Source organism: Mytilus edulis, chromosome 5 (assembly GCF_963676685.1).
Source record: "Mytilus edulis chromosome 5, xbMytEdul2.2, whole genome shotgun sequence".
NCBI classification, from domain to species: Eukaryota; Metazoa; Mollusca; class Bivalvia; order Mytilida; family Mytilidae; genus Mytilus; species Mytilus edulis.
Window position 1 is genome coordinate 25,730,720 of NC_092348.1, and position 21,847 is coordinate 25,752,566.

Sequence of the window (21,847 nt, forward strand, 5' to 3'; positions counted from 1 at the left end):
ACCACAATAGATGTTGACCTTGATGGGAAACGGACACATACTTTTTCACTGTTTCTAAACCACACCGGCAAAATTTGTTCGGACTCGATGGTATCTAACATCCGGCACAATGACGGAACATTAATAGACAGAAGAAAGCTAGGTTTCTCCTTATTTATTTTTTTTTTTTATGATATCGAAGAATATTTATACATATACAACTATTTTCTATTGTGAGATGCAATATTTTCTACAACCGTTCTATATTAACGGAGAAATAAGTCAAAATGCATGTCAAAATGACGAATTGAGTGAACCTTGCCTCGAAATTGTTTAATTTCTCGTTAAATTGTTCACATTGTACGGAAAGAAAGGTACGGGAAGATAGATATTGACACGGAGATTGCAAATTTAGTTATTATGAGCATCTCCATAATTGTATCTCTGTGTATGGAACGAAAGAAATGGGTCATGTCAAAATGGAACTGGCCGGTTTCGTCAATGTATACAACCCGGTTTCGTCATAGATTTCAAAATGCATAACCCGGTTTGGTCAAATAAAAAAAATCATAATCGCATTACATTATAATTGATTATTTAACTTCAGCGTTCAAAAGGAGTTTTGTGGGTCGTTGGAAAACAAGTTCGTTCACCGGACAACGGCTTATTATTTATATGAGTCTCAGATTCAAATAAATAATAAGCAAAAACTTGAATTCCTACTCTTATAGAACACAAATATTTTAATTTACTTTGCATTCCGAAATTTTTTAACAGCATATTGAGATTAAAGCTCTCTAAATATGCGTTTTCTATATGAGTTATGGGAAAATATGTTGAACATGTTTAAACTTGAAATTAAAGTTTACGGTCTTAAAAATCGAAACACACAATTAATATGTGATTTTCTCGCACAAAAGGATGGACACCTTTATAAGTAATCTAATCATTCTATGTATGTAATCTTTTCTACAATCGTTAAAAATAAATCTTCTTAAGGATAAACGTTGATAATAAGACAACTGTATATTCATGCATAATCGACATAAAACATGAATGTAAGATTACAACTACCATGCATTAAAATATTTTTTTATCCCTTATTGTAACTATACTGCTATGTCCAAATTAGTATAATAGTCTCAGGTCATCGACAAAATTCAATAATAATTATTTTGTTAACATTACTAAAAAAACGAGTCTGTACTGTCGCCGTTGTGTTATGATGATCGTACACTGACGTTGGTCAATATATTTTGACAATATATACGGACAGACGGATTCAGTTTATTTCAAAGTGGACGTAATTCGAACAACTTTTACATACCGACGAGCTTAGCGAGTCGAACAATATTTTGATTTTTTTTTTGCTTTACAAAATCGTTAAATACAGGAATCAATATAGTTTTGGCAACCAAAGGTGGGGTCGGGGCGTGCAACCTATACGTCATCTAGATTCGCCACTTATCTTATAAAGTGTATACCGAATTAAAATATTGTAAGAAATAAGAAAACAGGGACACCCGGGAAATCGGATTATGTGAGTTGGATTATGTTTATTATAATAAATGCCGAATATCAAGTTCTTTTTATCGATTTCTGTACATTTTTTTCAAATATATATAAAAGTTATATAGCAAAAATGATAAGGCAGACAAATATACAAATAAATCGACTTGGCCGATATCCTAATACAACTTATTGACCTTTAATTACGAGTTTTTTTTCATTGCTTTGCGTTTTTACACGCCCGTCCCAATTTTGACAAGACGTATTATTGTATACGTCCGTCTGTCCGTCCGTCCGTCCGTCCGTCCTTTCATCCATCCGTTCCTCCATCTATCAGTCATTCGGTCCGTCCGTCTGTCCGTCTATCTATCCGTCTGTCCAGCACCGTAACTTCAGGACAGCTTATCTTAATAAAAAAAAAACAAATTATTTAAAAATGTCTATCAACATGAAAAGTTCATACAAATTCCAAGCGACAACAACCCGACCATAGAGCATAAAACAGCCGAAGGCCACAATGGGTCTTCAATGAAGCGAGAAACTCCCGCATCCGTTGGCGTCCTTTAGCTGGCCCCTTAATAAATATTTATACTAGTTCAGTGATAGTGGACTTCATAGTAAACTGCGAATACATGTATATTTATTATATTTAAGGGATAATTTTAACTATGATACAAGTTTTGGCACACATCGCGCATTTACTATACAGGCTCTGTCATCGGACGAGTTAAGGTTTTTTCATCATTTTTTATTATTTGTACTTTTGTTGTACTGTTTGTGTCAGCGACAACACTTTGACTCAGTCCATTCCCGAATCGCACGCTTGTAATTCCATGGTTGTCTTTGGTTGATTATATATATACCATATGTGTTTTGAACATAAAATAGGCAGATCATAGATTTCTTGTTTCAATTGTTTTACATTTATAATTTAGGGCCCTGTTATAGCTTGCTTTCATGCAGTTTGTGTTTTTTTCTCATTGTTTAAGGCATACGCTGACCTAAACTTGATTAATTCAACATAATGTTTGTGTCTAAAAGAAGGTTGTCTCATTGTCAATGTTTATGGGATAAGTGGTTACCGTCACTTCTTCTTAATAAGACCTAGATATAAATGACGTTCATGTTTTGCAAACCAACTTTTATTCACATTGAAAATACAAAACTGTCAGATATTGTTTTTGAAAGTTATCTTGAAGTTTCAATTGAATTTGAACTGTACAAAAAATGAATTTGAACTGTAAAAAAAAAGTGAAAAACATGCCTATGAAAATAAATGTGCCTACCAGAAACAGGGAGAAAGTTACAAATCTCACTGCTATGTTATGTATGCTTAAGTGTGAAAACTCTCTTTAGTGCGCAAGTAACACAGTATATATAGTACCAGAAAATCTGGCAGGACTGCATGCATGATTAATTTGTGCAGAACAGTATAGACTATAGTCGGTTTGGGACTGTTCGTCAATCATGATTGAATGCATAAATGTATTAATAAGTGATAGTAAATATTGTGAACTAAGTGTATATAATATAGTATAGTTAATTAAAATTATGGCACAATCAAAACACATCCTTTTATTTTTCATCTTTACATACTAATATTATAAACAAAGAAAATATAATAATGTTACAAAATAATTAGATACCAGTGTTTGCTTTTCAGTATTTATATTCCATTTAAAATTAGTTTGAAGTTAAGTGAAATAAGGGATACGCCTTTCATTAGGAAAATGTGTATTATCATAATTAACTATGTCCAAAAGTGTCCGTTTAAAATAGATTTTAACACGCCAAGTTTACTTTACAATAAATATATATTTAAATTCTCGAAAGACAATTTTCAGATCCGTGCCAAAGCAATCTAATTAAAAACCGATCTCTCATAGCTCCCGTTTTCTGATATGTCGCGTGGGAGATCTAACGAAACCCGCTTTGAGGTCACATGTGAGTGACCTCGTAGGTGTGTCTTTTTCGACCAATGAAATTGAGTCTTCCACGATCTTGGAAGTTTAACGTAAGGTAAAGGGATGTAACTCATTTTATTTACGACAAAATCGTCAGTCAAAATAATTCATAAACTTTTTTGATTGGCTTATTAATAGGTCGTCAACTCATTTGAATATCATTATAAATTCATAACTTTTAGTTCACTCACATGTGACCTCAAAGCCGGTTTCGTTAGATCTCCCACGCGACATATCAGAAACAGGAGCGATGAGAGATCGGTTTTTAATTAGATTGGTGCCAAAGCTTCTTTTCATAAATTGTTTGTTAAAAAAAAACCAAAAAAACCGGGTGATATATATAGACGAAACCGGGTGATTGTGAAATAACAACATTGACGAAACCGGTTTATTTTAATTTGACATGACCCTTTTCTTTCGTTCCATACACATAAATACAATTATTGAGATGCTCATAATAACTAAATTTGCAATCTCCGTGTCAATATCTATCTTCCCGTACCTTTCTTTCCGTACAATGTGAACAATTTAACGAGAAATTAAACAATTTCGAGGCAAGGTTCACTCAATTCGTCATTTTGACATGCATTTTGACTTATTTCTCCGTTAATATAGAACGGTTGTAGAAAATATTGCATCTCACAATAGAAAATAATTGTATATGTATATATATTCTTCGATATCATAAAAAAAATAAAAAAAATAAGGAGAAACCTAGCTTTCTTCTGTCTATTAATGTTCCGTCATTGTGCCGGATGTTAGATACCATCGAGTCCGAACAAATTTTGCCGGTGTGGTTTAGACACAGTGTTTTTGTTAAGTTCATGTATAATAAAAATTATGTCGTTTAATAAATTGTTCACTTGTTCAATTTCAAAATTTGATATAATACTATTCAAGTTGTTAAATTAATGCATTTTCAAAAAAACAAACTCATCATAGAAACCAGGATTGGAATTTTATATTTCCGCCAGACGCGCGTTTCGTATACAAAAGACTCATCAGTGACGCTCGTATCAACTAATGTTAATAAGGCGAAATGAAGTACGAAGTTAAATAGCACATTTATGTTTTAGTTACATTACTTGTTGTATTTGTAATTATTTAATTTTTTTGTCTGATTTCATAAAAGTTTATTGTTCAGATTTTGTAGAATCATACTATTTATTTTCCCTCATCTTAAAGCATTTGAGTATTTCCATATTATTTGTATATAAGCGCTTATATTGTTCGTCTAAAAATGATTTTCGTTTGTGTATGGAATTAGTGTCCTTTGATGCAATGAATATTTATACTTTTCCTACTTTTGACTTTTTCATGATTATACTAATATTATCAAAAAATTCATTTGAGCGGAATTTACTGTAACTCAAATTACCGGTAATTTTTTTTAATCCCTTAATGTAAAAAAATCCCGTTCTTTAACAAAAAATTCTTAACCTACATTGTATATACAAAAATATCAAATGTTAGAGAAACGTGATCATACTTATAGGTTGCACTTTGTAAATACAGCTATTTCTCAAACCACGCCTGTTTTAGGGAGATAAACAATATTCATGGATAATTAATTTTGTTAACGTATTGGTTCCCAGTTATGATCTCTAGGTTTTATCTCATAGAGACATAACCAGTAAATATACATATGCATATTGGTCACATTAAAATCTATGTTAATCCTGGAGTCAAGGTAGGGGTTGTTAAGATACGTAGTGTGAGTTTGAACTCTTAAACGTTTGACCTTTGAAAAAATTAGTAGTGCATATGACCTTTTTATTCTAGAATATATTTTTTTTCAAAACCTCATAGTAAAAGTGGTACAGCTTTAGCCGTAAAAGGAATTCCTATGGGAAATTGCATTGTCCATATTTACAGAAATGCAACCTATAGACCCTAAAAACAAGTCAGTATTTATTTATGCTATACATTTTCAAAATGTTCATATGTGAATCAAAATAAAATAGTTTTGGATTATGACACCTTTAAAATATATAAATTGGGACAAAACCTATACTTTCTTATATATATTTTAAATTCCTTGACAAACACAAAGCAAAGAAAATGAAGATCTGAATAAATTTAAAAATCTACTTATCCGGGCTTCAACAATGTAACTTTACCTTTTGATTTTTCTGTAAAAGCTAAAAACTACAAAAATACCGAATTCCATGGAAATCCAAGACGGAAAATTCATTATTAAATGGCAAAATCAATAGCTCAAATATATACAAAAAATAAAAAAACAACTGTCATATAAAGACTTGGTAAATACATTTCCTCATGCAGAGAATTGTTGATGAAACCTAGTGTTATAGCTAGCTAAACCTCTAACTTGGATGGGTCACATGTGGAGCAAAATCTACTTACCATTCTGGAGCAACTGAGATCACCCCCAGTTTTTGGTGGTGTTCGTTTTGCTAACTTTTTTTGAATTTTGGTTTCTCAATGCTGTTCAACTTTGTATTTGTTTGGCTTTATATCTATTTTGATCTGAGCGTCACTGATGAGTCTTATGTAGACGAAACGCGCGTCTAGTGTGTTAAATTATAACCCTGGTACTTTTGATAGATAACTATTTACAACACTGGGTCAATGCCACTGCTAGTGGACGTTTCGTCCCCGAGGGTATCATCAGCCAAGTAGTCAGCACTTCGGTGTTGACATGAATATCAATTATATGGTCATTTTCATAAATTTCCTGTTACAAAATTTTAAATTTAAAAAAAAATAAGGAATTTCTTATCCAAGGAATAGATTAAGCCCCGGTCACAACAGATCGTACGATTTTTGTCGTGGCGCTGTCCTACAAAAGGTAAAAAAAATGTCTCAAGTGGTCACATCAGCTACGACATGTCCGCGATGGTTCCGCGATGAGTACACGACATAAAAAAAAATTGTAAATGTACTGTTGTGTTGTCGCAATTCGGTCTTGCATGTTTTCATGTCATGGGATGCGCGTTTTACTGTCGTGTTACTGTCGTGTTACTGTCGTGTTACTGTCGTGTTACTGTCGTGTTAATGCCGTGTCACTGTCATATCACTGTCGTAAGACTGTCACACAACAGTCGAGGGTCTCTCGTGCGTTTCACACCGAACTTCTAGTATATAAAGAAGGCCCGATTAATTGCGTTCCATTTGTCATTTGATTTCAATATTGTTCAGTGTCATTATATGTTTGGTCCAAGTAACGGCGTTTTTCGTATTAGTTTATATCATAATTGTTCAGCGAATTTAAATGTTTCGCTGGTTCCTATTCTGTTCACGGGCTCGAATCAAGGCTTAGAGGACCATATTTTGCTCTTGTTGGAGTCCGGCAATGCCCCTTTTCAGCAACGCCAAGCGTAATCGTTCTAGTGGAATAGCCACCCTCTTTAAACGACTAAATAATCACTGTCGTACGACAGACAGTTAATGTAGTGTGATTATAGTACGAATTTTGGTATTCGTGACACAATGGTGCGACTGTATCACGAGTGTCTTGCAACAGTCGTGAGATTGTCGTACGACAGTTGTCCGACAGTTGTACGATTGTTTTCACTAAAATATTTTATATTGGTACCCATGACAATGTGTTTATCGCACGAAAGTCGCACGACTGTGGTAAGATACTCTCACAACAGCTTCAAGACCGTGACACGACAAAAAAACGTAGAACAAAATAGGTGCATATCCAATTTTCGTCCCACAGCATACGACAGCTCCAAGATTGCTCATAATATCGTTCTACTGTCGTGCGACTGCCGTACGACGGTCACAGATGACCCACGATTTGACAAAAATTCATGTCGTGGCGCTGCATAGATGTGTCGTGGGTTTGTTGTGACCAGGGCTTCTAGCCGTATTTGGCACAACTTTTTGGAATTTTGGGTTCTCAATGCTCTTCAACTTTGTACTTGCTTGGCTTTATAACTATTTTAATCTGAGCGTCACTAATGAGTCTTATGTAGACGAAACGTCCATCTGGTGTAAGAAATTACCTTTGATAACTTATTAGTCTCTATTAGTTTTCTATGTTGTGTCACGATACTATTATTTGTTTGTTTGTCTGTCTTTTCGTTTTCGCCATGAGGTTGGCTGTTCATTTTTGATCTATGAGTTTGACTGTCCCTCTAGTTACTTTTGCCCATTTTGTGTGACAGTCGCAGCAACTTCAACTTGAAAGCAAAAATGCACGCGACACTCTATGGACAGAACACATAAGAACAATTGAAAGTTAAGAATACAAAACCAATTCCACAGCACACTTACATAATTGCATTATGTATAAATACCGTCCATGCGAAAATGATATCACCAAAAATGAACAAAACAGTAAAGGATAACAAATACAAAGACAAAGAACACAACAACAGGTAATTTAAAAGAGTTAATACAACGACAGTACTTAGAATCTTAGAAGTATCAAGTTAAGTCGGATACACATCTTGACTTACATTTAGACATTGCAAATGAGGTTCGACTGAAAACTAAACTTTTCGACAAAAGAGATGTCTTCAGCTTCCCAATTGGGAATTTTTTTTCTATGTAGCAACATTACAGCAGCATCGTCAGACGGAGTATATACCTACCAACTGATACGATATTTCTGGGCTTGTATATGTCCTACCATGATTTACTTGATAGAGGATTGCTGCTTACAAGCTAAGGAAGATATTAAACAAAGATTTACCGAGGGTATAGTTTGCCGGCTTCGATGGTCGAGAGACCCGCGGTAGTCCAAATGGTGAAGTTAAAATCATCCCTTCGTAAATTTTACGGACACCATCAAGAGTTGGTTGACCGTTATGGAATAACCGTTGCACGGATGATATCGGCTATGTTTCTTGTGTCGTAACTTAAATTCCCTTCCCTTTATTTACATGAATATGACTTACCGAATTATAGTATTTACCGCGTTTGTAATAACATGTGCAACACAAAGGGTGCCACATGTGGAGCAGGATATGCTTACCCTTTCCGGAGCACCCGATATCACCCCAAGTTTTGAGGGTGCGTGTTGCTTAGTCGTTAGTCTTTTATGTTGTGTATTGTATTGTGTTGTATTAGTTGTCTGTTTGTCTTTTTTTTAGCCATGGCGTTGTCAGTTTATTTCTAATATATGTGTTTGACTGTCCCTCTGGTATCTTCCGATCCTCTTTTGTAAAATTGAAACAAAATATTCATCAACAAGGACTCGGTATCAGAAAACACCAAATGGATTCTTTATATAGCAACTGTTCATGTACCTGCACATGTAAAGGAAGATAACCTTTCATAAAAAGAAATGCATTCCTGTATGAGTGTAGCTCTTTTATTGATTTCCCACTAGGATAATTGAAAACCAAATATTTTAAAGTTATGCATGTACAAGTAGCAATTACCTGTAATAGATATCCAAGGTAGCATACCTATACTTTTATTTGAGCATATTAAACTTATAGACAATACAAATCAGACAAAGGTCAAAGACAGGTGTTCAAACAGTATTAATATGATGATCAGAAACAACAATGGCCTAATTGTGTGACATTTTTCTGTTTTTGAATCACTGCTTCATAGATAAATACTGTGCTACTATAATACCATTTTCTGCATGTATTCAACAATAGTGAAAACGTACGTTTGAACAATATCTACCAGAATAAAAGTTGGAATGATCTGATGTGTTCAAAAAAGGGAGACACTATCATGCTCCAATGTCTACTAGTATTATCATAAAAGCACATCAAGGTTCACATTGGCATGAAAATAAGAGCGCATGATATTATATTAATTTATTCAATAAATGTTTTAAAAATATTTGGACTGCGTCAAAAAGGTCTTCTCCTAGGGGAGTTCAGAGGTTGATTGACACTGATACACCACTTTCTCATTCTCGTAATTACATATACAGCTCTGGTAAATTAAGCCGTTCATTTTAACATCAAATCCAGAATCTCCAACTTGACGACATTTACCTTGTATATCTCTACATTCTGTGTAATAAAAAAAAGATTTTTATAATAATGGTTGTTTTACTACATTAATAATGATTTGGCAACAAAATAATATACGTTTTAAACCCGCCACTTTTTCGCCTCTGTCTCAAGTAGGGAGCCTTGCTCGTCAGGTGGTTTTTAGTTTTAGTTCATTGATCTGTTTTGGAGTTTACTATCACGTCCCTTTTCACTGAACTAGGGGCCAGCTGAGGCCCTCCTCCGGGTATAGGATTGTCTTGCTGCTTTTAAGAACCATTGGTTGCCTTTGGATTTTTCTGCTTTTTGGTCGGGTTGTTGTTTCTTTGACATACTCCTCATTTCCATTCTCAATTTTAGTGACATTAACAAAATTATAGACAAGATATCGAATTTACTGGAACTGGTTGATTATTAACTTTGCTTTACTGCGATGAAGAACCATTGATGGCCTTAGGATGTTTTCTGCTCATGGGAGTGTTTTTTTTAATAGTGTCTTCGAATCATTCCCCGTTTTCATTCGCAATTCTTTTGTTCGGTCACAATCTTTTTGCATTCGTGTTTTTTATGCATTTACTTTTAATTGTAATAAATAGGAAAGGACTGCATCTGTTGATGTTAATTTGTTACTGTATAACCTGCAGATATTGACCACAAGTTCATTCATACATTAATACCTACAATCTTATTTCCTTTGTTTCTTCAGGTTTTGTTTCATTCTGCTTTTAGAGCAACATTCTTTGCTTGCTTTACAAATGCTTTTCTAACCCGGATTTGTTTTGTTATTCACCATGACGACTTAACCTAAAACTTTTTTTATTTGATTTGATGTCGCTTATTTTGTGCTCAAATTACAATGAATAGAATATCTCCTGTAAACCATCTAATTTTCGCGAGCGATTTATTTTATCTACTTTCGCGAGTAGAAAAAATATCCCGAAGTTCAATCGTCGCGAATATGTAAAACTTGGATCTTTCCGTATTTAACAACATCAAGTTAATTAGAAAACCGCGAAATTAAATTGCCGTGAAATGGACTCGAAAGGGCTAAACTCGAAATAAAGTATCCACGAAAATAAGTTGGTTTACAGTATTTCATCAACGGTGATTTTTTATATTCTTGTTTTGATTCCAATGTGTCAAAGATAAGCTAAAACTAATTCATTTATTCTATATAACAGGGAAAATTGTAATCAACAAAGTATATTCATATTAAATTGAGTTTATTGATTTTTTTCTGAAAAAATGTCTCATATTAATCGCGACTAATGCTACTTATAAACAAACTCACCATGTGTAATTATTTTTTCGAAATAAGTTAAACCTTCGACGTTACATGACTTTGTTACACACTGACTTTCTGTATTTTCATCCCATACTGAACCAACAGAGTGACATTGTCCAGCTGCATCTTTACATCCTATTTTGTAAAAATAATTACGAGTAAAGTAATAAGCTTTTTCATAGGTCCTTAATTACGTGATTACTTGTCCATTTATTTTTATACTTGTTCTTTGATTGACTAGACCAAATATTTCGTGATCAGGACCCAGCCTTTGCGCAAGTAGAATTTCTTAATGATATTACTCTATGTTGTAAGCGAAACCCTAGCAGTTTAGTAGTAAAACAGGAATGTTTTAGTGCCTATCATGTGAAACTCGGTTTAAGTGCATTCTTAACAAGAATTACTCAGATAGAAAAATTGCATTATTTATTTTGAAAAATATAGTACATAAACCGCAAAGTGATAAAAATTATGATAAAAACATATTTTTATATACGATAATATATTTATTATATATTTCCTATCGTTGCTGCAAGCTTATAACTCCCAATTTAAAGTATCCATCAAGACAACAGTATTAGTTGAAATGACTCTTGAGATCTTGAATACAAACTGTAAAATTCCCGTTCGATAATTATATCACTGTACTAAAATTAAGGTTTCAAATAATCATATAAAAATGACCATGTGAGGTTTCTGTTTTTCTGTTATGCATTTATAGTCTTATGCACCAAATTGATTTACACTTACAAACTAAATGATTCGTGAGAGCATAATAAATATGTTAAGAAACATGCATCGTACCAATATTGACTATGTTTTCTCATAGAAAGCAATTGACACATGTCATGTTAATCATCACATGTTCATTTTATTCATCGTGAACACTATTCTTTATCATGCATAGAAATTATGCGGCAATAAAGTGTGACACATAAATCAAACTAGTATGTTTTTTCCTATTTGAACACCTCATCAACTGATCATGAGAGTTGAGACAAATCAACAGGAGGGTATAGAATGATAAGTATCCCAAAAAACAAGTTAGGTGAATTTTGTACACTACCTTGTTGTGATGAAAGTTGAAGAACACCTTTCGACCTACTGCAGGAGTACTGTGCACACTCTGCATCCCAGGCAGATTGATCTACAGGATAACACGTGCCGTCATCTCCTCGGCATTCTGCACAACAAAAATAAACAAAACAATGCATATGATATAAGGCTAATATTTATTCATGTTCAGCAAAATGAATCCCTTCGAGCTTAAGCACTGGAAGGGTAATCATGTCTTACAGTAATGAAGTAACATATGTAGGTAGCAAAACAAAACAAATCATTCAACTAAATAAAGTAAGATAAATCTTTCGTGATTACAGAAATAAGTGCGAGGTGTTTAAAAGTAACACGTCTCATCTATTGTTGCCTTAGCATCAGGTATGTTTTGATTTAAATGCATTTGTTTGGGAAACTTTTAAATGTATTATCTGCAGTCGATATATTAGAAGTTCATTGTAGTCACGTATTTTTTCTTCGGTAAAAATGAAAATTATGGATAATAGCTATGGTAAGAAAACTTCGCTCAAACTCTTTGCAAGAAAAAAGGACCACTTCAAGTTCACAAAATTACGTACGAAACAACGAGAAAAGCATTCACTTCACACAACAGTTGAGAAAAAGAGAAATTGTTTACTTACTTTCCCCGATTTGAACAAATGTAGCTGCATCAATCGTCTTGACACATTTATATGTTTTACATTCCATTATAACCTCGGCTCCAACATCATATTCTTTGCCAAAAGCTGACATCTTGCATTTATGATCTACATTAAGAATAATAATAAATATAGAATTAATCAATGGCTGGTCACCACTTATAAAATGTTCTTTAATAAAGTATCTTTTGCAAAGAATTATAAAAACGATTGTTATAGATGTAAATTATGCCAAGGATTTACTCTTACATGTATATTAGTATATGTACCCCTCCTTTGACCTCTCTCAACATGAATCAAAACTAATGCAAATAAGAGGTACCTGTAAGGATAATACTCAGATACATTTGTTCAGAATCAAGATGATACAAACTGATGCTCCGTGTAGGGAGACTGCCAAGTTCCTTGCATTCAAAATAATCCTATTCCTGAACTTTCGAAGGCTCTGTAGGTGATAAAAGAGGAACAAAAAGTCTTTTGCAAGGCATATTTCCTGTTCTTATTCAATATAGTCTCCCCCAAGAGACATACCTTTTACAGTAACAAGTAACCTTCTGAAATATGATTATGATGTATGTTTTACCAGTGGTGTCACTAAGATGTGGATTTTTTTTTAACAATTCTAAAGATTTAATGCAAAATCGTCAATTAAAATCTTTACCATTTTGATTTTTTGAACCATTATACTACTAAAGTGTTTTAGTTTCGTATTTACCGACAACGACTGGTTCCAGGTCTCCAACTTCACCGCAAACATATGTCATTTGCTCTGTTCCTTTTGTGTATTCATATACTTCATTAAATCCGATACAGTAACCATCAGGTGTCATACAACCTGTAATATCAAATTGAAATCATTAAAAAGAGGTATGTCAATGAAACAAACCCTACGAAAAAAAAGTCACTTTAGAGGCCAATTTAAAAAACAAAACAAGCACCTCAATATAATGTCAATATTGGAGGCGTATTATGTATTATCTGTTACAAACTGTGTATAGTTCTGTCTCATGAAAACCTTAAATAAACCAATCTACAAACACGTGATCTCCGATGTATAACTTGTTGAACGGTCCATTAATAAAAATATGTGACACAAGAGTCAACAGTAAAGAGAAAGTAGTGCATGTTGCTACTCTACATTTTTCATTCAACCTACAGAACAATCGAGAGTCAGTTGATTTTTTGCGTTAAAGCAAGATGCATTATCCTTTCATATTCCTATCCATCCTTATTGTTCAACAAAACACGGTCTGTTTTAGAATCTTTTTACCTATCAGTAAATGCAGCTAATATTGTACTCACGATTAGATATAGTTTTTGAAAATCCACCAGCCATACATTGAGTTGTTTTACAACCATGAGTAAACTCGTCTCCAACACGATGGCATTTATGGTAACAATCCCAACACCCTTTGGAGTAAATGTGTACATTCATGTTAAATTCCATCAAATATATGAATAGAAAACAATAAATATCTACTGAGTATAAAACTCTTGATATATTTTTTTTTTAAATAAATTAAATTGAAAAACAATTCAATAAACCATTCCGTTTCAATTAATCAATTAATTTGTTTCAAATATGAATAATTCAATATCTATAAACCTTTTAAAAAGTAAAAACCCATTTACGTCTTCTAATGCTGATAGAAGCATAACTTATCTTGTGATTATGTTAGTCACATGACGATGAATAATTACATTAGAGATTAGTAAATGTTAAATACTCCAACATAAAAAGGAAGGAAAGACCATCTTACGTTACGCATTCTTTAGTGTGAATATCAAATGAATATGTTGTGCATTCCACTGTTTAACGATTAAAAACTAGCTCAGGAATCAAACATTCATACGTCCACAAATGTCAATGTGACTTTATTACTAATTTTGTCGTAATCCTGGCTTTAAATGTTAAGTTACAAAAATTTTAATTTCAAAAAACGCCATGTTCCGTAAATAGTTCACACGGTTCTATTTGTGTTCTTTCCCATTTTCGTATGTTTTACACACTGACGTGTCTTAATGGTGTAAAAGTCAACATCTATCAGTGTACTACCTCGATATGAAAGATAGAGCAATATATTTAGCAAAAGGCCTTATAAATTCTTCATTTTTAATTTTAAAAAAATAATAATATTTGAATAAAAGACACGGAACTGTATGCTATCTTACCATGCTCAGTTATAAGTCTAGTATCAATAAAGTTTGGACCCTCTGCTGCAATCACACATTTCTTCCACGAACAACCTTCTTGTATGCTCATATGTAATGGCAGACATTCTCCGTCGTATTCACAACCTACATCATTGTATATGGTAGAACATAAATATAATATCTTCCTCTTTGAAACTGTTTAACTGGAGTCATTAACTTGGTTTTATTAATATTTGTGGCGTTAACTTCTTTTGCATAAAGAAACCTAGAACACAGTATTTTACTGTCTTCAATCAATTGCTATGGTTAAATTGTGTTCAAAATATTTTTTACTCATACACGTTGAAGGTGGTAGTATTGTTTGTGTGATTTTGATCGGTACTTGTTTACCATAACATTTATAGATAAGTTTTGATATAAATACCAGTGTATTTACAGAATCCATGATATCTCGGCCTATAACAAAATCCGAGTTTGTTCAATATAATTCTACATATACATGATGATAGGCCGAGTTTGTTGAAGTCCGAGTTTGTTATTTTTCGATTTTGTTATATGCCGATTTTGTTATAGGCCGATTTTGTTTAAGTCTGAGTTATCCAGCAGCGCATTTAAATGTTGTCATTACGAAAATATTGTCTAAACATTATCGAAGACATAACATTAAAATAATGTGATAGTAGTGTTTAGTCGTTTTCTTGGGTAGCCAAGAAATTATATCCAGGAGGTGGTATATTTAAATACAATATATAACTTGCACAATGTAATGCTCGCCACAAATTTTATAAATTAGAGGAACTTCACATATATAGTATCTGATACATGATTTACGTCCTTTAATAAAGTATGTGTTTACCACAAACCTTATATAAATCGCATGTTAAGGCATTACCTTACTAACGGGAGATATATTCTAATCAAATCAAATTGGTAAAGCTACATAGGCATTTCGATATAAAGTAGCCGTTCTGTTTAACAAGTGAAGTCTGAACACTAAAGATTCTAATTCAAGGAACTATATCAACATACAAGTGGTAAAATAGATTTAAAACAAACTTAAATTAAATAATCGCCATTCAAATATAAATAGTATCACAAACCTATATCCGTTGGTACCATTTTTCCTTGTTTACACTGGAACTTGACACAATCTTTTCCCTTCACTCTTGCGCCTGGGCGTACACATTTGTCAGCAGTTTGACATCCTATAACAATCATTAATTAAGGATGTTATAACACAACACAAAAGATATAATTATGTTGACAATGAAATAGAGGTGTCCTGGTGAATTATTTTCCCACCAACCTTAAGTCAAGGATTTTGAACAAGTCTTTTGCTTACGTAGACATGTACCTAACATTTGCATTGAACAAAAAATGTCTAACTGATATTAAATGTAGTTTCCCAATTATTTAAGTTTTACAATTTAATGCTTTGTACCCAGGGAAAGCGATTATTCTCTTATCTTTGCATAACATCTTTAAAAGAACCAAGTATTTATTAATCAATTTTATCAACAATAGTTAACGGATAATTAAATATAACCAAAAACAACGAAGAAGTATTTTTTTATTATGAAAAGCCATCAATACGTTCAATGTGTTGGGCATAAAAACACCAAAGGTCATTTCCAATATAGTAATAACATTTACTTTTATTCTCGAACTCCATTCTATATAAACTTTGCCAACTCCAAATGATTGGTCCCATGTTCCTACAATAGGGTCACGTTCTTTATGAATAAGGTAGGCAGCACCACTGATTGGACTTCGGAGTCCTTGAATAGACATCCGGCCTCATAATAATAATAATAATAATAATAAATTCTTTATTTAAAGAGGGTAACTCAATTCGAAATAGTCTAATTTTCATTGAGGCCCTCATGATACACAGGCTCCGGGCTATATGTATCATGTAGCCTGGGTTGATACTAACACTAAAGGCAAAGATGGCCTTAAACATATTTTGCCCAACTATTTGAAATTTGCTTTCCAAACTCAACGATTTCATTATTGATGTTGCCTTCCAACTGTTTGATAACGACACAACTGATGGTAATAAAAAACCGAAACATGCATCTGCTATAACTGAATAAAAAGCTAGTACCTGTATTAATTTCTTATATTACATACCTGAAATTCTTTCTATGACGTCAACATCGTTGGTTTCTGGATTGTAAACACATCTGTAACCCAGACATGTCTCCTTGTCAAACCATTTATCATCGATTTCCTTACAGACTCCATTAACGCTACAAGCTAAAAAAATTTATTGAAACTCTTGGTTAGATGTACAATGTGTATTTTGTAAGCACATCTCATAGAACTAAGTTTCAATAACCTGTTTCCCAATCTACTATAAATAAATATGTTTAAACTAGAAAATGTATAGCCCTGGAAGATTATAACGGTAGCCTTAATTAAAAACAAACTAAACGGATATAAACCATACAAAAAAAAAACAATGCAAAAGTAGTTGATGATACTGTGGCAAATGCGTTACTTATTTGTTTTTTCAAACTACAAATCTTACTATATGTAATTATTGCAAAATAAATACATCGACTCGGATCCATAAAACCCCCCGTTATTTCAAGTCCTGCGATTTTCCAACATCGCAACAACTCTGCAAACTAGCACGCATTTCTTATGTTGGCAGAAAATACTTTATACCAATATAACTTAATGTGTGTGTCACTGGGACAAGTCAATCAACAAATATAAGTCATTCGAGGCGAACAACAGATCGCTTTATCAATAGATATATAAGCTGTGTTGCAAAGCTGATAAAGAGAAGTCACACTGGAATTCGAATCAACATTCTAAACCTAACGATGATTGCAAATCTAATAATTGGTCATACAGTGTTAACACGTTTGTGATTACAGAGCTGGGGAAGACTAGTTACTCTGATGTTTAAACTATATTATGGAAGGCAAACGAGGGAGGTCACACTGGCATAGATGCAGGTTTTCAAGGTTTACGAGGACAGGCTTCGCAGTGATACCTACACATATGAACTGGTTGCTATGCTTAAAAGATCAGAGTACCGTATACATGCTGGTTTTCAAAGTTAGCAATGACTGATCATAGTATACTTACCCATATGAACTGGTTGTAAGGCTAACGAAGACGGGTCACACTGGTATTTGTTACAGTCATTATCTATTGTTTCTCCTGGTAATACACATCCTCCGTCAAATCCAACACAGCCTGTATACAAGATGATATTGAAATCAGTTATAATTATATATATGCCATGCTATGAATTAAGTTATATCAGCGATGCATTTTGATGACACCCACTACTTGAACTTGAACGAATTGATTATTGAAGAAAAAATAGAATTAATAATATATCATTCATTAATCAAAAGTTTAAAAAAACATAGTTATTGAAGATTAAAAGAAACCACATGTTGATTTACTTTAACTGACCTAATGGTACTTAGTGAATAACTTCGAACGCAGCATGTGTGTATGACGACTTTAGTAGGCGCTTTCGATTGGTTATATTAAATGATAAATATCCATTGATTCGATTCTTAAAAATTATATTTAATTTATTTTTATATCTTCATGCTTAAATAATAATTGGTTAAAGTCAGATTTATGTAATGTTCATTCATGTTTATATATAATGTATATATTGGAGAAGACGTTACTTAGTTGAAAAACTTGTGTCTAATCCATTTGTCTTTTTTTGGAACAATAACATATGTTTTAACTAAAGACACAAATTGCATTAATTGTCAAAATAATTGGTAAAAGCTAAAATCCTTATAATAAAAGAGTCTTGTTGACTGAAATATTTTTTAAAACGCATTACCGGTAGTAGTATAAACTCATCATATATACCAGGACTAAATTTTGTATATACGACAGACGTGCGTTTCGTCTACAAAAGACTCATCAGTGACTATAATTTTGTTAAATGATGTAAATTGATGTAAAGCAGTCGTTACATTAAATTATGTTTTATTTTTTTCACTTAAGATGATATGTCTTTTTATGTCAAGATTAAAGAACAAAAGGCTGACCAAAGTTCTCCTCTTCGAAGTCTCCTCCTGGTTTGCATTTGTATGATATACATCCATCTCTGAAAGTTTCTCCTGGCTCATAACATTTACCATCAACTCCAACACAACCTGTTTGTAAGAAATGAACACAAATCATTTATAATTTTGCAAAAATGTAGCAAACCTACTCCTGTAAAATATTTCAATAATGAATTGGAACGAAAAGTCAATTTAGCCACTGGGAATTACTATAAAAAATCAATGTTGAAATACACAACAATTTAAACAACTTGATGTATTCAATGCAATGTTCAGTGGTTTTCTTTTGTTTGTGTGGTTCATAAGTGTTTCATGTTATCGTTTTATATAGATTAGTTTTGTTGTTTGAATGATTTTACACTGGTCATTTTTGGGCCCCATAATAGCTTGTTGTTTGGCATAAGCCAAGGCTCCATGTTAAAGGCTGTACTTTGACCTATAATGGTTATCTTTTAAAAATTGTGACTCGGATGCAGAATTTCCTCGTTGATACTCAAACCACATCTTGACAAGACCATATGATGGAGTCATAAAACCCCAATTAAGCTCGAACAAAATATAACCATCAAGGAGAATCAATTAATTGTACTTTCAGTCATACAAACTCATAATAACCACAATACTCCCCTATTTTTGAAACTAGTTAGTTAGCCAAGTCACAGAAATTATAAAAATATAGCACATATTATGCTGGTAAAATCCTAAACATTAAACATTTGTCAGCAGCTATCTCATAGAATGACGGCATGATCATGACACGTATATAATATTGATATTTGTACAAATAAATAATGTTTTACTTTGCAAAATATTTCTCATTTTGAACTTTAAGAGATCTTGTTTCCATTAGCGACAACATATAATTTTATGGTGAATTGTGTTTTAAACGATCTACATCTACTAACCGTGACGTTCTGCGATCTCGGTTTCTACAAAGTTAGGTCCTTTATCGAGCATAGCACATGTGTACCAAACGCATCCTTCCTGCCATGATTCGTCAATAGCGTAACATTTGCCGTTCTTTTCACATCCTAAAATGATCCAACATGTTTCCAATAATCAAAGTGTGTTTCAAAGAAAGAGATATATGCCAGATTAGAAGATATCCTTTATGTATCACTTTTTCTTAAGTTTTTTTTTCATTGTTTTTGCCTTACTCCGAGATGTTTAACAATGGCAGATAAAGTCGTGAGTGTAAGCCTTAAACGGCCAATATTGTTAGCTGTAGTAAAGACCATTTCCTTCCATCGGTATATCTTCCTGCCATAATTGTACTGCTATTTTTGACATTTTTACTCTTTGAGTATGTTTGTTTTGTTCACGCATCGTTGACAATGTACTGGAATTTGATGCGATTGTCATACAGGTGAGAGGTTATGCTAGCTATAAAACCAGGTTCAATCCACCATTTTCTACATTAGAAAATGCCTGTACCAAGTCCGGAATATGACAGTTGTTATCCATTCGTTTGATGTGTTTGGACTTTTGATTTTGCCTTTTGATTTTGGACTTTCCTTTTTTAATTTTCCTCGTAGTTCAGTATTTTTGTGTTTTTACTCTTTTTTTCAATATTTTTTAACTTGTATTTGTTTAATTTAAAGGTTTTAAAAATGCATACGTATCACAGTTGATGTGGTGTTTACACTCCTAAAGTGGCAATATATAAACAAATCGACTAGCGTAACTGCTATATGACATCACACATAATTTTTTATATCAAGATTATATTTTATATTAATTGGGCTAATTAGAATCGTTAGATTATATTTGTTTTCATTGAGAATAAGAAACAAAGCAGTTGTTGGTGAACTTTTTATTTTGGATGCTGTCTCATTTAAGTTACCATACGTATTCTTCTGTTGATTAGTCTATAGTTCCATTTAGTAGATGTGTTCCATATAGAATATTCAATTCTAAAATTTTATAACAATAACAGTTAATATTATGTTGTGAAATAATTGTTTGTTCGGTACATGAAAATAAGTAAACTAAGTATATTTAGTTATCAAGGTTTTTTATTACCAAAAAAAAGGACTGCACTTACCTGCTTTGACAACTTGGAAGTTTCCCTTTGCATTACAAACAAATTTATTACAACTTCGCTGCTTTCGCTGGCCTTTGCTGAAACATTCTCCACTTTCATCTTGGCAACCTGAAACACAATAACATACACATAGCGATGATGATATTCATTTTATTTTTTGTATCTACAACTAGGATTATGTGAAACACAATAGCATACACATAGTGATGATGTTATTTATTTATTTTCTTATATCTAAAAGTGGAATAATGTATTACATATTGCTGTCTTGTAGTGCTTTCTAGTGGTTTTTCCTAGCCAGCTATGAGGAGACGAAATACCAAAGCCGTATCGAAAATCATAAGTCGAATAGAAACAGACAACGGTATGGCCAAATGAAAATTGACATACAAGACAAACAATAGTGACATAACATAACACGTACAAGGAAATCAAAAATGAAGCTAAACAAATTCCAACTAAACAAGATTCTTCTCCACGTGTGCCACCCTTCTTGGTATTCAAAGCAACAAATTTGCAGCGATCCATCGCATCTGACAATGTGCTTATTGAGGAAATGGAATGGATTTTGCTTTTTACAAGTGGAAAAATGAAAGACCCTTTGTGAAACAGATATTTCAAACCGGTCTTTGAAATCAGGATCTTTTAACTTTCAACGAAATGGCTTTAATTTTAAATTCCATTACAAACACATGTTGCGGTTCATAAAGTCTAAACCCTGCAAGTACTTCTGTGCTAGTACCGCATTTATATATAATCCGGCAACCCATATTAATACTGGTGACATGAATATAGTTTGTCAATATCATTTCTTTGTAAAATATGCTATCTAATAGAACGAATAAAACGTAAGCTTAAATCCATCAGTTTGAAATACAATGTTAGAATACTAATTGATTTACTTGATTTAGTTTTTGATTATGCTAGATAATGCGCTTCGCGCGCAAAACAAAACCTCATACATCCTTTCTTTGTTGATACAAGAGGTAAGTTCGTTGATACAAATTATAAATTGTAACAAAACTGAAAGTGTCTATGATTACTCAAGTTAATTTAAACTTCAAAGACCCAAATGCTTCATCTGTCAAAGTTAACCTCCATGACAAATATGTAATGACCCGCATATAAAACCAAATAACTATAAACTTTGTGCCCTAAGTCTAATAAGTTTATTCTAGATCATATCATGCATTGATATAACAAAAA

The 21,847-nt window shown here is 32.8% G+C and overlaps 1 protein-coding gene across 1 annotated transcript in view; it reads right to left on the reverse strand.

Annotated features, from left to right (window-relative positions):
* Positions 1 to 9,190: 9,190 nt before the first annotated feature.
* The window catches only part of LOC139523297 (uncharacterized), a 31,767-nt gene continuing 19,110 nt past the window's right edge, over positions 9,191 to 21,847 (reverse strand). The window contains exons 28-40 of the mRNA XM_071317165.1: positions 20,642 to 20,749; positions 19,503 to 19,628; positions 18,580 to 18,687; positions 17,642 to 17,752; positions 16,673 to 16,798; positions 15,640 to 15,744; positions 14,558 to 14,683; positions 13,688 to 13,795; positions 13,101 to 13,220; positions 12,368 to 12,493; positions 11,737 to 11,853; positions 10,677 to 10,805; positions 9,191 to 9,406 (exon numbers count right to left, since the gene is read on the reverse strand). Of these exons, the coding sequence (XP_071173266.1) occupies positions 9,258 to 9,406; positions 10,677 to 10,805; positions 11,737 to 11,853; positions 12,368 to 12,493; positions 13,101 to 13,220; positions 13,688 to 13,795; positions 14,558 to 14,683; positions 15,640 to 15,744; positions 16,673 to 16,798; positions 17,642 to 17,752; positions 18,580 to 18,687; positions 19,503 to 19,628; positions 20,642 to 20,749 (1,559 nt within the window). The 3' untranslated portion in view covers positions 9,191 to 9,257. The remainder of the gene's footprint in view (positions 9,407 to 10,676; positions 10,806 to 11,736; positions 11,854 to 12,367; positions 12,494 to 13,100; positions 13,221 to 13,687; positions 13,796 to 14,557; positions 14,684 to 15,639; positions 15,745 to 16,672; positions 16,799 to 17,641; positions 17,753 to 18,579; positions 18,688 to 19,502; positions 19,629 to 20,641; positions 20,750 to 21,847) is intronic.